Source organism: Anomaloglossus baeobatrachus, chromosome 3 (genome assembly GCF_048569485.1).
Source record: "Anomaloglossus baeobatrachus isolate aAnoBae1 chromosome 3, aAnoBae1.hap1, whole genome shotgun sequence".
Classification (NCBI taxonomy): domain Eukaryota; kingdom Metazoa; phylum Chordata; class Amphibia; order Anura; family Aromobatidae; genus Anomaloglossus; species Anomaloglossus baeobatrachus.
Window position 1 is genome coordinate 23,346,730 of NC_134355.1, and position 15,000 is coordinate 23,361,729.

At 38.8% G+C, this 15,000-nt stretch overlaps 1 protein-coding gene across 1 annotated transcript in view; it reads right to left on the bottom strand.

Moving 5' to 3' along the window:
• Window positions 1-15,000, bottom strand: part of LOC142294882 (calpain-14-like) — a 32,535-nt gene that overhangs the window by 12,666 nt on the left and 4,869 nt on the right. Inside the window, exons 5-16 of the mRNA XM_075337944.1 lie at window positions 13,582-13,756; window positions 10,140-10,205; window positions 9,963-10,048; window positions 9,352-9,426; window positions 7,380-7,540; window positions 7,131-7,294; window positions 7,009-7,020; window positions 5,088-5,293; window positions 4,942-4,981; window positions 2,907-2,963; window positions 2,400-2,457; window positions 573-637 (exon numbers count right to left, since the gene is read on the bottom strand). Of these exons, the coding sequence (XP_075194059.1) occupies window positions 573-637; window positions 2,400-2,457; window positions 2,907-2,963; window positions 4,942-4,981; window positions 5,088-5,293; window positions 7,009-7,020; window positions 7,131-7,294; window positions 7,380-7,540; window positions 9,352-9,426; window positions 9,963-10,048; window positions 10,140-10,205; window positions 13,582-13,756 (1,165 nt within the window). The remainder of the gene's footprint in view (window positions 1-572; window positions 638-2,399; window positions 2,458-2,906; window positions 2,964-4,941; window positions 4,982-5,087; window positions 5,294-7,008; window positions 7,021-7,130; window positions 7,295-7,379; window positions 7,541-9,351; window positions 9,427-9,962; window positions 10,049-10,139; window positions 10,206-13,581; window positions 13,757-15,000) is intronic.

The window sequence follows — 15,000 nt, forward strand, 5'->3', positions numbered from 1 at the left end:
GAAGGGGCTGACCATCTTCACCCAGTCCTGCTGTCTCGCTGAAGGTTTGTTACAATGTACCGACAAAGGAACAAAGCCCTCAGCTGTGTAGAGAAGACCGGGACAGGAAAATGTCTGGCTCCAATGCAAACAGGAATGTTTCTGTTCAGTGACAGCAATCACAGATATTGGATGAAGTGAAGACTTGGCCGTCAGTTCTATGGGCGCTATGTTCATCCTGTTGGGGTCCGGTGATCACCGATGGCTCTAACCACTAGACCTTGATTTTTGGGTGTGCTCATCCCTATGGAGTATTTATGCCTTCATATACACAGGAGCATTCTGTGTACAGCACCACGGTATAGGTTGGTGCCATAGAATAATGGAGAATCAATAGTTAATCCCCCTGCAGCCGGCACAGGAGGTTTTATGGGCGCAGATGAATGTACTGGAAGTGATGCTCTGTCGTAATGAAAAGTGGCGCGCAATTTGCTGGAAGTAACAGCGGCGGTGATTCAGGGTAATGGCTGAGCGCCCCCGGGCATAGCAAGAAGATCACAAATCACAGCACTTCTGCAACACGGGAAGGATACGTCCAACTGAGCCATGATGACTTTACAGTCGTCCAGGCTGAACTTGACCGGAGCGTGCCTGATACCTGCGAGAGATAGCGGGAATAAGCAGCGTTATCATACAGCCCACGGGCAAGACAGCACAGGGTTAATAATGCATGCGAGAAAAATCGGTCCTAACAGGGGTCTGCAAAAAGCGGACATGTTCTGCAATATGGCGCTCTTCTACAGTGCAACGTAAAGAACGCCAATCTCACGTAAATGTCCCCTTTCTGCATCAATTCTTCACCATTTTCAGTATCTCTGCTTGCTGTCATTTATTTTAAACCATTGCAAATTATCTCACAGCTCAAGTTTTGTTACAGTTACATTTTATCTACATGTAAGAAACTGTCACTTGGAGATTTCTACAAACTTCGCCAACTGTCATGGCGGCAGCGGCGGGATCGATTCAGACTCCAGATTCTCACACTCCGCCCGATAGCTTCTCTGGTGACTGTGATCAGCGAAGGCGGACTCAAGCATCGACCTGCAGAGTGGTAATTCATAAACAGGCCAGCAAGGGTTAATCTCTGCTAGTCTGCTTGTTAGTCTCCTTTGATCACATGTTGTTTGAGAGCCAATTATATCTGCTCTCCTCCTATATATGCTAGCTAGATCCTTCCATTAATGCCAGCTATAGTTTATCTATACTGGTCTGGTGAGGTGTTGTGATCCAGACTATCCAGTCTCTGTGATCAGCGCAGGCGGACTCGGGCATCGACTTGCAGAGTGATAACTAATAGGCAGGCTGGCAAGAGTTAATCTCTTCTGGTCTGATTCTTAGTCTCCTTTGATCACATGTTGTTTGAGAGCCTATCACATCTGCTCCCCTCCTATATATATGCTAGCTGGATCCTTCCATTAATGCCAGCTATAGTTTATCTATGCTGGTCTGGTGAGGCGTTGTGTAATTAAACAAGGCACTGCAGCGTTGGGTACCGCGCCTCCCGCCATTCTATGCCTCCAGTCCACTCCACTAATGTGCAACTGAGGAAGGTCCGTTGTAGACTGAAAACGTTTTTTCATGCACATTAAATAAACTTGCATCACTTTCAAGTTCGGGAGTGCCTTGTTTAATTACATTGTACGGCTTTGGATCCTGAAGAGCACCCCTATTTCTCTTGATATTCTTATAAGGAAGTGCCATTTCTTCTTTCTATGGTGAGGCCTTGTGATCCAGACTATCTGGTGATGGTGGTACTTGTTGCTGACTGTGGTTGTGATGTTAAGCCTTGTTGTCTTTTGTTGCTACCTTCCTGCTCTTGCTTTTCTCCTGAGTATCTCATTGTCTATTCCTATGTGTGTGCAGTGTGTCAGAGTTTTGGCTTTCCCTTGTCTGTCTTTATCTGTGTTTCCATCTGCTCCTTCCTTCCCTGGTGGGAGGGGGGGAATCAGATAGTTCTGGTCAGGAGCTTAGCCAGGCACAGGACTCAGGCATCTTCACCATTAGGGGTAACCCTGAGGTTAGTGATAGCCTAGGGTCCTCTCGTGTGAGGGACAGCATCCTTCGCTATTCCACAGTCACCTTGTGACAGAAACTATTAGGGAAGTTGAAAGAATTGGACGTCTGATGTTCTGAGATCTAATGATTGTCAAGACTGGATACAACTGTATTAGATCTGTACAGAATTTTAACCTCTGCAGGTACACAAGTTTGTTTTTTTCATTTATTGACAGCAAGCAGAGATATTGGAATGATAAAGAAATGCAAATTATAAGAGAAAGTCGCCAAACTTTCCATTATACAAGGATTAAGCTATATTTATACTAATGTGGAAACCCCCTTTAAGCTGGATCAGGACTTACTGGACCACGATCCTTTATTCAGCAACATCTGCAGCTCGGAGACATTGATCTCAGGATGCTGCAACATAAAGTATAGAGTGAATACATGTCCGGCCATATTAAGAGGGGCACAGTGGTGAACATAGAAGAGGCAAAGCAAAAATTAGCAGATACTGTTAGGGGGACCCTGGGGTGCTATTGTCCATCCCTAAACAATGGATATATTAGTGGTAAAATGTCACCACTAGAGGGAGACAACTGCATACATTATACATGAATCACAATAATGAAGTTCCTAGCTCCCTCTAGTGGTGACTGGCGCCAGCAGAACTATTCACCTTCACTATGTAGCATCCCCTCTCCCATCACTATAAAAAAAACCCTGCATATTTGCAAATCTAGACAATAACTTTATTAAAATAGTATTCTTTATAAATGAATATAAATTTACCAAATATAATCTGCTCTTTGTAAGTTTTAAATGCCTTTATACTTTTCATTAGCATTTGTTGTTGAGAAGCTGCTTACCTTCTCAAAATATCTGATGATGACATTTTCTTGATCATCCTGTTTGTCAGCAACTTTCTGATAAAAAAACAGCATGTCATAATTATAATAACCTACTACAAATATATATTGCATATTTTAATACTGCCCCTATGTACAAGAATATAACTGCTATAATACTGCCTTTATGTACAAGAATATAACTACTATAATACTGCCCCTAGATACAAAAATATAACTACTATAATACTGCCTCTATGTACCAGAATATAACTACTATAATACTGCCCCTATGTACAAGAATATAACTACTATAATACTGCTCCTATGTACAAGAATATAACTACTATAATACTGCCCCTATGTACAAGAATATAACTGCTATAATACTGCCTTTATGTACAAGAATATAACTACTATAATACTGCCCCTAGATACAAAAATATAACTACTATAATACTGCCTCTATGTACCAGAATATAACTACTATAATACTGCCCCTATGTACAAGAATATAACTACTATAATACTGCTCCTATGTACAAGAATATAACTACTATAATACTGCTCCTATGTACAAGAATATAACTACTATAATACTGCCTCTATGTACAAGAATATAACTACTATAATACTGCTCCTATGTACAAGAATATAACTACTATAATACTGCCCCTATGTACAAGAATATAACTACTATAATACTGCCCCTATGTACAAGAATTTAACTACTATAATACTGCCCCTATGTACAAGAATATAACTACTATAATACTGCTCCTATGTACAAGAATATAACTACTATAATACTGCCCCTATGTACAAGAATATAACTACTATAATACTGCCCCTATGTACAAGAATATAACTACTATAATGCTGCCCCTATGTACAAGAATATAACTACTATAATACTGCTCCTATGTACAAGAATATAACTACTATAATACTGCTCCTATGTACAAGAATATAACTACTATAATACTGCCCCCTATGTACAAGAATATAACTACTATAATACTGCCTTTATGTACAAGAATATAACTGCTATAATACTGCCCCTATATACAAGAATATAACTGCTATAATACTGCTCCTATATACAAGTATATAACTACTATAATACTGCCCCTATGTACAAGAATTTAACTACTATAATACTGCCCCTATGTACAAGAATATAACTACTATAATACTGCCCCTATGTACAAGAATATAACTATTATAATACTGCCCCTTATATACAAGAATATAACTGCTATAATACTGCCCCCTATGTACAAGAATATAACTACTATAATACTGCCCCCTATGTACAAGAATTTAACTACTATAATACTGCCCCTATGTACAAGAATATAGCTACTATAATACTGTCCCTATGTACAAGAATATAACTACTATAATACTGCCCCTATGTACAAGAATAAGAATATAACTACTATAATACTGCCCCTATGTACAAGAATATAACTACTATAATACTGCCCCTATGTACAAGAATAAGAATATAACTACTATAATACTGCCCCTATGTACAAGAATATAACTACTATAATACTGCCCCTATGTACAAGAATTTAACTACTATAATACTGCCCCTATGTACAAGAATATAACTACTATAATACTGTCCCTATGTACAAGAATATAACTACTATAATACTGCCCCTATGTACAAGAATATAACTACTATAATACTGCCCCTATGTACAAGAATATAACTACTATAAAACTGCCTCCTATATACAAGAATATAACTACTATAATACTGCCCCCTATGTACAAGAATATAACTACTATAATACTGCCCCTATGTACAAGAATATAACTACTATAATACTGCCCCCTATGTACAAGAATATACCTACTATAATACTGCTCCTATATACAAGAATATAACTACTATAATACTGCGCCCTATGTACAAGAATATAACTACTATAATACTGCCCCTATGTACAAGAATATAACTATTATAATACTGCCCCTTATATACAAGAATATAACTGCTATAATACTGCTCCTATATGTGAGAGCATTGCGTCTTGTTTACCTTGCAGCAGAGAACCAGATTTGGACTTTCTCCTTGGACTCTGTAATGAGTATATATAAATACATTGAGTGACCGCTCTGTTAGTTCTCATACCTCAGATGCGTTTCTATCAGGTGGACATGCTGGGAGTTGTAGTCCGCACTTACTCCAGGAGATGTTTTCTGGAGAACACACGCAGGATGAATTCACACTCTTGCCTCGGTTCTGCAGTGGACGGGATGATGACGTAGGACCCCGGGAGCAGGTGGAAGTCTTGGGTCACTTCTCGCTCGTTGATGAACACGCACTTGTTGTTGACTGGACGGTTGTGTATGAAGAATTCTTGCGGCAGCCGGCTCCTTATCGCCTGGTACTGTGTGCGGGGGGAGATACGTACAAAGTAGGAAACCCAGCGAAACTAATGTCTATTGATAAATACAAGTAATGACCAGCACAAGTGCAATAGCAGAATCCAGTGCGGGATCCAACACAACTGAAGATAGAAAATCTAAAATGTCGGCAGCACTTTACGGTTCTTAGTGCTGTAGACATTTTATTTTATTTCTTAATATCTCTTTTATATTTACACATCTATTTCATCTGTAGATATGTTTACAACTATTAAACTATTTATAAAAGTATTGATCTAATATATATATATATATATATATACACACAGTATACTGCTCAAAAAATAAAGGGAACACGTAAAGAGTGTTCCCTTTATTTTTTTGAGCAATATATTTATTTATTAACTCAAATGTTCATCTATCTATCATCTAGCCGTCCATCTATAAATCCATCCATTTATCATCCATCCAAGCATCCATCCATCTATCCATCTATCCATCCATCCATCTATCCATCCATCTATCTATCCATCCATCTATAAATCTATCCATCCAACCATATAACTATCCATCCACCCATCAACCCATCCATCCATCCATCCATCCATCCATAAATATATCCATTCACCCATACAACCATATAACTATCCATCCATCCATCTATCCATCTACCCACCCATCCATTCATCTCTCTATCCACCCACCCATCCATCCATCTATCCATCCATCCATCCGTCTATCAATCCATCCATCCATCCATCCATCCATCCATCTATCCATTCCTCCATCCATCCATCCATCCATCCATCCATTAATCTATCCATATTTCCATCCACCCACCCATCCATCTCTCTATCCATCCACTCATCCATCCATCTATAAATCTATCCATCCATCTATAAATCTATCCATTCATCCATCTATCCATCCATCCATCTATAAATCTATCCATCCATCCAACCATATAACTATCCATCCACCCATCCATGTATCCATCTATCCATCTACCCACCCATTCATTCATCTCTCTATCCATCCATTCATCCATCCATCCTTCCATCTATAAATCTATCCATTCATCCATCTATCCTTCCATCCATCCTTCCATCTATAAATCTATCCATTCATCCATCCATCCATCCATCCACCCATCCATCTATCTATCCATCTATCCATCCATATGTTCATCCATCTCTCCATCTACCCATCCATTCATCTCTCTATCCATCCATCCATCCATCCGTGGTCCTGGCTTATACAATCTTCTGGCTATAAACAGCCTCACAGTTTCTAGCCTATCCTGCGCTTTCTCTGGTTGCCCCCGGCTTGTAGAATAAATGAATCCATAGCTGTAGGTCCCAGTCAATATAAAGATTTATTATCCTTCAGAGCCCTGGAAGCGGCGGCGGCGGCTCCACAACCTGCGGTATTAATCTTCCCGTTCAATAAAACCTGCATTTGACCTCCCGGCTCCCGGCGATTACTATTGTTCGGATCCTCGGCCCCGCACCCTCCCCTCCCCCATTATTTCACGTTTATCCATGCGTGCAATTAAAGATAATAATTATTATTAAATTATGACAGAGTGTTAACCCCGTCCTCTATTTCCGTCCTCCCGCCCACAGCGGAGAGCAGATTCTTCGATATTAATAAGAGGCAGCATTGATGGCGCACATACTGCACCTTGTGCTACATTGTAGCACTGAACATTCCAAATGGAAACATTGTTGCTACTCACCTCCAGCGGCACCTGGAAGACAAAAGAAACATTGTCATGAGATATAATGAAATACATTTACCAAAATGCATTGCTTCATTTTTCATGAATCCACATTTATGAAATTCTCATCCTGTCCTCACCTTAAAGATGGAGATCCCGATGTAGAGCGGCGGGGACTGATTCCGGTGCTTATGGTTCTGCTTCTGAAGAAGGGACACCAGAACATTGCAGGAATTTGTGTACTTCTCCATGTTGTCTCCGACCAGAATCTTCAGCCTGTACTGCGGATTCTTCCAGTAGGAATCTACATTTATATAGATACAATGTATCAGTGAAAGGTCACACAAGGGTGACACCAATGACCGGGTCATGATGATGCCGGACAATACCTGTGTAGGTCATCCTGCCGCCCGCCGTGCTGCCGTCCACCCATTTTCCTATTTGCATTGATAGGGTCCATTCCTTGCCGTTCTCGTGACTCATCAGATCTGGGGTCAGTTTACAGATAACCAGCTCTACAAAGTGAGCCTCAAAGTCTTCAATGGACATCCTGTGCCAAAACATGCAGACAATGTATCAACTGAATTTAAATGTACAGGGAGCTCCCCCTAGTGGTGTCTGCAGACAGGATCTTATCATGTATCTCTGTATACAGGGAGCTCCCCCTAGTGGTGGCTGCAGACAGGATCTTATCATGTCTCTCTGTATACAGGGAGCTCCCCCTAGTGGTGGCTGCAGACAGGATCTTATCATGTATCTCTGTATACAGGGAGCTCCCCCTAGTGGTGGCTGCAGACAGGATCTTATCATGTATCTCTGTATAAAGTGAGCTCCTCCTAGTGGTTGCTGCAGACAGGATCTTATCATGTATCTCTGCATAAAGTGAGCTCCCCCTAGTAGTGGCTGCAGACAGGATCTTATCATGTATCTCTGTATACAGGGAGCTCCCCCTAGTGGTGACTGTAGACAGAATCTTATCATGTATCTCTGTATACAGGGAGCTCCCCCTAGTGGTGGCTGCAGACAGAATCTTATCATGTATCTCTGTATACAGGGAGCTCCCCCTAGTGGTAGCTGCAGACAGGATCTTATCATGTATCTCTGTATACAGGGAGCTCCCCCTAGTGGTGGCTGCAGACAGGATCTTATCATGTATCTCTGTATACAGGGAGCTCCCCCTAGTGGTGGCTGCAGACAGGATCTTATCATGTATCTCTGTATACAGGGAGCTCCCCCTAGTGGTGGCTGCAGACATAAGCGTATGTATCTCTGTATACAGGGAGCTCCCCCTAGTGGTGGCTGCAGACAGGATCTTATCATGTATCTCTGTATACAGGGAGCTCCCTCTAGTGGTGGCTGCAGACAGGATCTTATCATGTATCTCTGTATACAGGGAGCTCCCCCTAGTGGTGGCTGCAGACAGGATCTTATCATGTATCTCTATATACAGGGAGCTCCCCCTAGTGGTGGCTGCAGACAGACTCTTATCATGTATCTCTGTATACAGAGAGCTCCCCATAGTGGTGGCTGCAGACAGGATCTTATCATGTATCTCTGTATACAGGGAGCTCCCCCTAGTGGTGACTGCAGACAGGATCTTATCATGTATCTCTGTATACATGGAGCTCCCCCTAGTGGTGACTGCAGACAGGATCTTATCATGTATCTCTGTATACAGGGAGCTCCCTCTAGTGGTGGCTGCAGACAGGATATTATCATGTATCTCTGTATACAGGGAGCTCCCCCTAGTGGTGGCTGCAGACAGGATCTTATCATGTATCTCTGTATACAGGGAGCTCCCCCTAGTGGTGGCGGCAGACAGAATCTTATCATGTATTTCTGTATACAGAGAGCTCCCCCTAGTGGTGTCTTTAGACAAAATCGTATCATGTATCTCTGTATACAGGGAGCTCCCCTAGTGGTGGCTGCAGACAGGATCTTATCATATATCTCTGTTTACAGGGAGCTCCCCCTAGTGGTGGCTGCAGACAGGATCTTATCATGTATCTCTGTTTACAGGGAGCTCCCCCTAGTGGTGGCTGCAGACAGGATCTTATCATGTATCTCTGTATACAGGGAGCTCCCCCTAGTGGTGGCTGCAGACAGGATCTTATCATGTATCTCTGTATACAGGGAGCTCCCCCTAGTGGTGGCTGCAGACAGGATCTTATCATGTATCTCTGTATACAGGGAGCTCCCCCTAGTGGTGACTGCAGACAGGATCTTATCATGTATCTCTGTATACAGGGAGCTCCCCCTAATGGTGGCTGCAGACAGACTGACAGAGTTATGTATTCGTGAACTGGGTTCTGATTGAAAAGTAAATACTTACAAAAAAAAATGTTTTAACTTTTTTCTTACCAGAATTCTCCATCTTCTCTGGTCTTCCGCAGCAGAAGTCTTTCCTTGAAGCTGAGTTGATCCCATTTTGAGGAACTAGTTAAAAGTTAGAAAACAAATTGTGAATGCACGGAAAAAAGAAAATAGACACAAAAATCTATCACACACATCACAGCGAGGAAAAGCATTAAAAATGGATCCTGCGCTTCGCCTGCCTCAAATTTGTTTCATGGTGTGATCACAAAATAAAAAAAATAAAAAATAAATCAAAATGATACTTTAGCCACAGATGGGTAATGTAATAATTCTAGATCATGCTGCATTAATTAAATAAAATATAAAAAAAAATGTAAAGGTCTATTTTCTGAATTTTTGGGAATTTTGTCAAATTTTTATATACAGTTTTTCCAATTAGGGTAGAACTCTATGATATTGTTGTGCTACATAAGAGGCTTTTTGTAATTTAATGTATATCCTAAGGTGATTTTTAAAAAAAAAAAAAAATTCATCCTGTAGTGTCAGTTCTGTCCACTAGAGGGCAGTGTAGTATGATGAAATATAATAAAGATGCACATTTGTATTTTTATTATTATTTTTTTTTTCCTATTTTTTTTCTTTTTTTTTTCACCTACCTGTCACTCCAATTTCCTTTCCATTCGATCTTTCCCCATGGGTTTCTCAGCCTGACTAACTTTTCTGTTCCAGATTTGCAGGTCACCTGGAGAGAAGTGATGGAGGGAATTTACTCATTATGCATCACAAACAGAGAAAGCCGCTATACAGGCCGCGCGAGACGCTTGTAATCTTACCGGTCGGATCCCGGTCACGGTGTACGCGTGTCCCGCCACTAATCCGTTATCCAAGACCCTTTCAGGCTAAAATACAATAAATGTCAAAAATATTTACAACTGAGAATGGGGAAAATGATACGAAAATAAAAAAAACCTCTAAAAAAAGTTTTATAACCTAAATTATATATTTTGAGCACATACGACCTTTTATTTGGTGAAGATTGTTCAACCCCAGAAAATTAATCAAGGTTTGTGAATATAAAATAGACATGATTTATATAAGTTAAGTCTAATGAATATTAGTCAGGTCTAATAATTACTAGTCAGGACTAAAACATATTGGTCAGGACTAAACAATATTCCTCAAGTCTAATGAATATTGCTCAGGTCTAATAATTACTAGTCAGGACTAAAAAATATTCCTCAGGTCTAACAAATATTGGTCAAGTCTAATAATTACTAGTCAGGACTAAAAAATATTGGTCAGATGCAATGATTGCTAGTCAAGACTAAAGAAAATTGGTCAGACCTAATGATTGCTAGTTAGGACTAAAAAACATTCCTCAGGTCTAATGAATATTGCTCAGGTCTAATAATTACTAGTCAGGACTAAAATAATATTACTCAGGTCTAACAAATATTGGTCAAGTCTAATAATTACTAGTCAGGACTAAAAAATATTCCTCAGGTCTATTAAATATTGCTCAGGTCTAATAATTACTAGTCAGGACTAAAAAATATTCCTCAGGTCTAATGAATATTGCTCAGGTCTAATAATTACTAGTCAGGACTAAAAAATATTCCTCAGGTCTAATGAATATTGCTCAGGTCTAATAATTACTAGTCAGGACTAAAAAATATTCCTCAGGTCTAACAAATATTGGTCAAGTCTAATAATTACTAGTCAGGACTAAAAAATATTCCTCAGGTCTAACAAATATTGGGCAAGTCTAATAATTACTAGTCCGGACTAAAAAATATTGGTTAAATCCAATCATTGCTAATCAAGACTAAAGAATATGGGTCAGACCTAATGATTGCTAGTGAGGACTAAAAAATATTCCTCAGGTCTAATGAATATTGCTCAGGTCTAATAATTACTAGTCAGGACTAGAAAATATTCCTCAGGTCTAATGAATATTGCTCAGGTCTAATAATTACTAGTCAGGACTAAAAAATATTCCTCAGGTCTAATGAATATTGCTCAGGTCTAATAATTACTAGTCAGGACTAAAAAATATTCCTCAGGTCTAACAAATATTTGTCAAGTCTAATAATTACTAGTCAGGACTAAAAAATATTCCTCAGGTCTAATAAATATTGCTCAGGTCTAATAATTACTAGTCATGACTAAAAAACATTCCTCAGGTCTAACAAAAATTGGTCAAGTCTAATAATTACTAGTCATGACTAAAAAATATTCCTCAGGTCCAACAAACTTTGGTCAAGTCTAATAATTACTAGTCAGGACTAAAAAATATTACTCAGGTCTAACAAATATTGGTCAAGTCTAATAATTACTAGTTAGGACTAAAAAATATTCCTCAGGTCTAACAAATATTGTTCAAGTATAATAATTACTAGTCAAGACTAAAAAATATTGGTCAGATGCAATGATTGCTAGTCAAGAATAAAGAAAATTGGTCAGACCTAATGATTGCTAGTGAGGACTAAAAAATATTCTTCAGGTCTAATGAATAATGGTCAAGTCTAATAATTACTAGTCAGGACTAAAAAATATTCCTCAGGTCTAACAAATATTGGTCAAGTCTAATAATTACTAGTCAGGACTAAAAAATATTCCTCAGGTCTAATGAATATTGGTCAGGTCTAATAATTACTAGTCAGGACTAAAAAATATTGGTCAGATCCAATGATTGCTAGTCAAGACTAAAGAAAATTGGTCAGACCTAATGATTGCTAGTGAGGACTAAAAAATATTCCTCAGGTCTAATGAATATTGGTCAGGTCTAATAATTACTAGTCAGGACTAAAAAATATTCCTCAGGTCTAATGAATATAGCTCAGGTCTAATAATTACTAGTCAGGACTAAAAAATATTGGTCAGATCCAATGATTGCTAGTCCCGACTAAAAAATATTGGTCAGATCTAATGATTGTTAGTCATGACTAAAAAATATTCCGTAGGTCTAACGAATATTGGTCAGGTCTAATGATTACTAGTCAGGACTAAAAAATATTTGTCAGGTCTAATGGCTATTGCTCAGGCCTAATAAATATTGGTCAGAATTATGAATATTGGCAAGGTCTAATGAAAATTGGTTACATCTAATGATTATTAGTCAGGCCTAAAAAATATTGGTCAGGCTTAATAATTATTGACCTGGTCTAATATATGTTGTTCAGGTCTAATGATTACCAGGCAGCCCTAAAAAATACTGTTTAACGTTAGTTAGACCTAATGGATATTGATTTGGCCTGATAAATATTGGTATGGCTTAATGAATATTAATCCAGTCTAATAAATGTTCGTCAGGCCTAAAAAATATTGGTCAGGTTTAAAAAAAGATTGGTCAGAGCTAATGAATATAAGTCAGGCCTAATGGACATTGGTCAGAAATATGGCTATTGTTCAGTTCTAATGAAGATTAGTTACATCTAATTATTATTAGTCAGGCCTAAAAAATATTAGTCAGGTCTAATAAATATTGGTCAGAGCTAATGAATATTAGCCAAGTCTAATGGATATTGGTCAGAATTATGACTAACTGTCAGCTCTAATGAATATTGGGCAGGTCTAATTATTATTAGTCAGGACTAAAAAATATTGGTCAGACTTAATAATTATTGGCCAGGTCTAATATATATATATATATTGTTCAGGGCTAATTATTACAAGGCAGGCCTAAAAAATATTGGTCAACATTAGTTAGACCTAATGGATATTGATCTGGCCTGATAAATATTGGTAAAGTCTAATGAATATTGGTCAGACCTAAAAAATATTGGTCAGGTCTAAAAAATATTGGTCAGAACTAATGAATATTAGTCAGGCCTAATGGTCAGAATTATGACTATTGGTCAATACTGATGAATATTGATCAGGTGTAATTAATATTAGTCAGGCCTAAAAAATATTGATAAGGACTAATAAATAGTGGTCAGAGATAATCAATATTAGTGAGGTCTAATAAATATTGGTAAGGTCTAAAAAATATTGGTCAGAACTAATGAATATTAGTCAAGTCTAATGAATATTGGTCAGATCTAATAAATGTTTGTCTGGCCTCATACATATTAGTCAGACCTAAATCATATTGATCAAGTTTAATAAAGATATGTAAATTGGCCTCATGAATATTAATGAGGCCTTGTGATATAAATATTCAGGCTTATGAATATCAATAAGGTCTCATGAATATTTTAAGCCTCTTTATGAAATATAAATCACACATACATGTATATAATATAATAGTATAGTGGAACCGATGGGACTCACCCCGGATCGGGTCTGACACCCCATCAGACAGCCGCTGTATGCCGCCCTCAGCATGATCTGCCATAGATCAGGAGGGGCCTGCTCTAATTTGATGGTCATGTTCACGCCGCCGGTGAAATCTACCAAAGCTTCGGACACTTGTCCAATCTGTAAATCTTCATAAGATCCGCAAAGCCTAAAAACAAAGAAAGTGATGAGTAAGTGCGGCCAGCAGGGGTCACCAGAGAGCAAGTGTCAGCGAAAGGCTCATATAGTGCAGCTGATGGGCCGGGGACCCTGCAGAGTTGTCATGTGCCCCATTAACCCTTCTGCTATTGTTTTTATATAACCTTTTTTTTATTGTTTAGATTATGTCTCCATTTTTTTTAGAAGGGCTCGCGATTGGAATACAGTATCATGCCGATATCCGCTTACTGATTATGGAAGTAAATTATGAGGAGTGCTCTAAATTAAGGATGCAGACCAGAGAGACAATACCTATGTTTTGCTTTCATTGCTCCAATGGAGTTCGCAGTTAACTCTTCAAAAACTGAACTTTTTAACTTTGGGCCTATGAAAGTAATACAATAGTATTGCACCACTGCCCTCTGGTGGACAAACACTGGAGCTGCCACTCACTTGAAGTTCACTTCTCCATTTCCTATTTTTTCACTCATTCCGTTATATAGATCATGCAATTTTCTTTGTCACCTTAAAATGAACTTGACTGTAACTTTTTGTGACCATATTATAATATAGAAAGATTAATCGCAATCAATCACTAGCGGTCACCGCTGCCCATGAAGTCGTTTTTCCCGCTGTCACTCACCCTAAATGGCTTATACATTTACAACCTCCACATGCTGCATATAAATATTCCTGTGTGAGAATCAGCCTCTACCGTTATCTTATAATTGCATTCATGAACCAGGAGGTTTTGGATGAACTGATTGTAACTTAAGGGTTAAACTTAATGTAGTGACTTAAGGTTGCCCATAGTATGACCAATAACAGTGTAAAGCCGTATATAATTATATATACATATAGCATAATTATACATATAGCGTAATTATATATATTATAGCTCCACTCCATTTAAGTAAATGGTGCTGAGCTGCAGTACCGCACACAGCCTGTAGATAAGGGGGGCGCTGTTTGTTGCAGAAAGCAGCCATGTCTTCCTAATCCTAGACAACCCCTTTAAAGTGTCCTCAGCTCAGACCGCTTCCCCATTACATTTGTTAATGAGCATTTAATGGAAACTCTACAATGAGCCTCCAGTGTTGAATAGGCCATTTAAAGGGCCTCTCCGGTTTGGAGACAAAGTCCCTCCATTCAGTCTGTCCCTTCATCCAATGCTGAAAAGTAACGTTAAAAATATAAACAGTGACGTTTTGCCCATTAGATACCTGCCCCCAGTACACGGCACCAGCAGCTGTT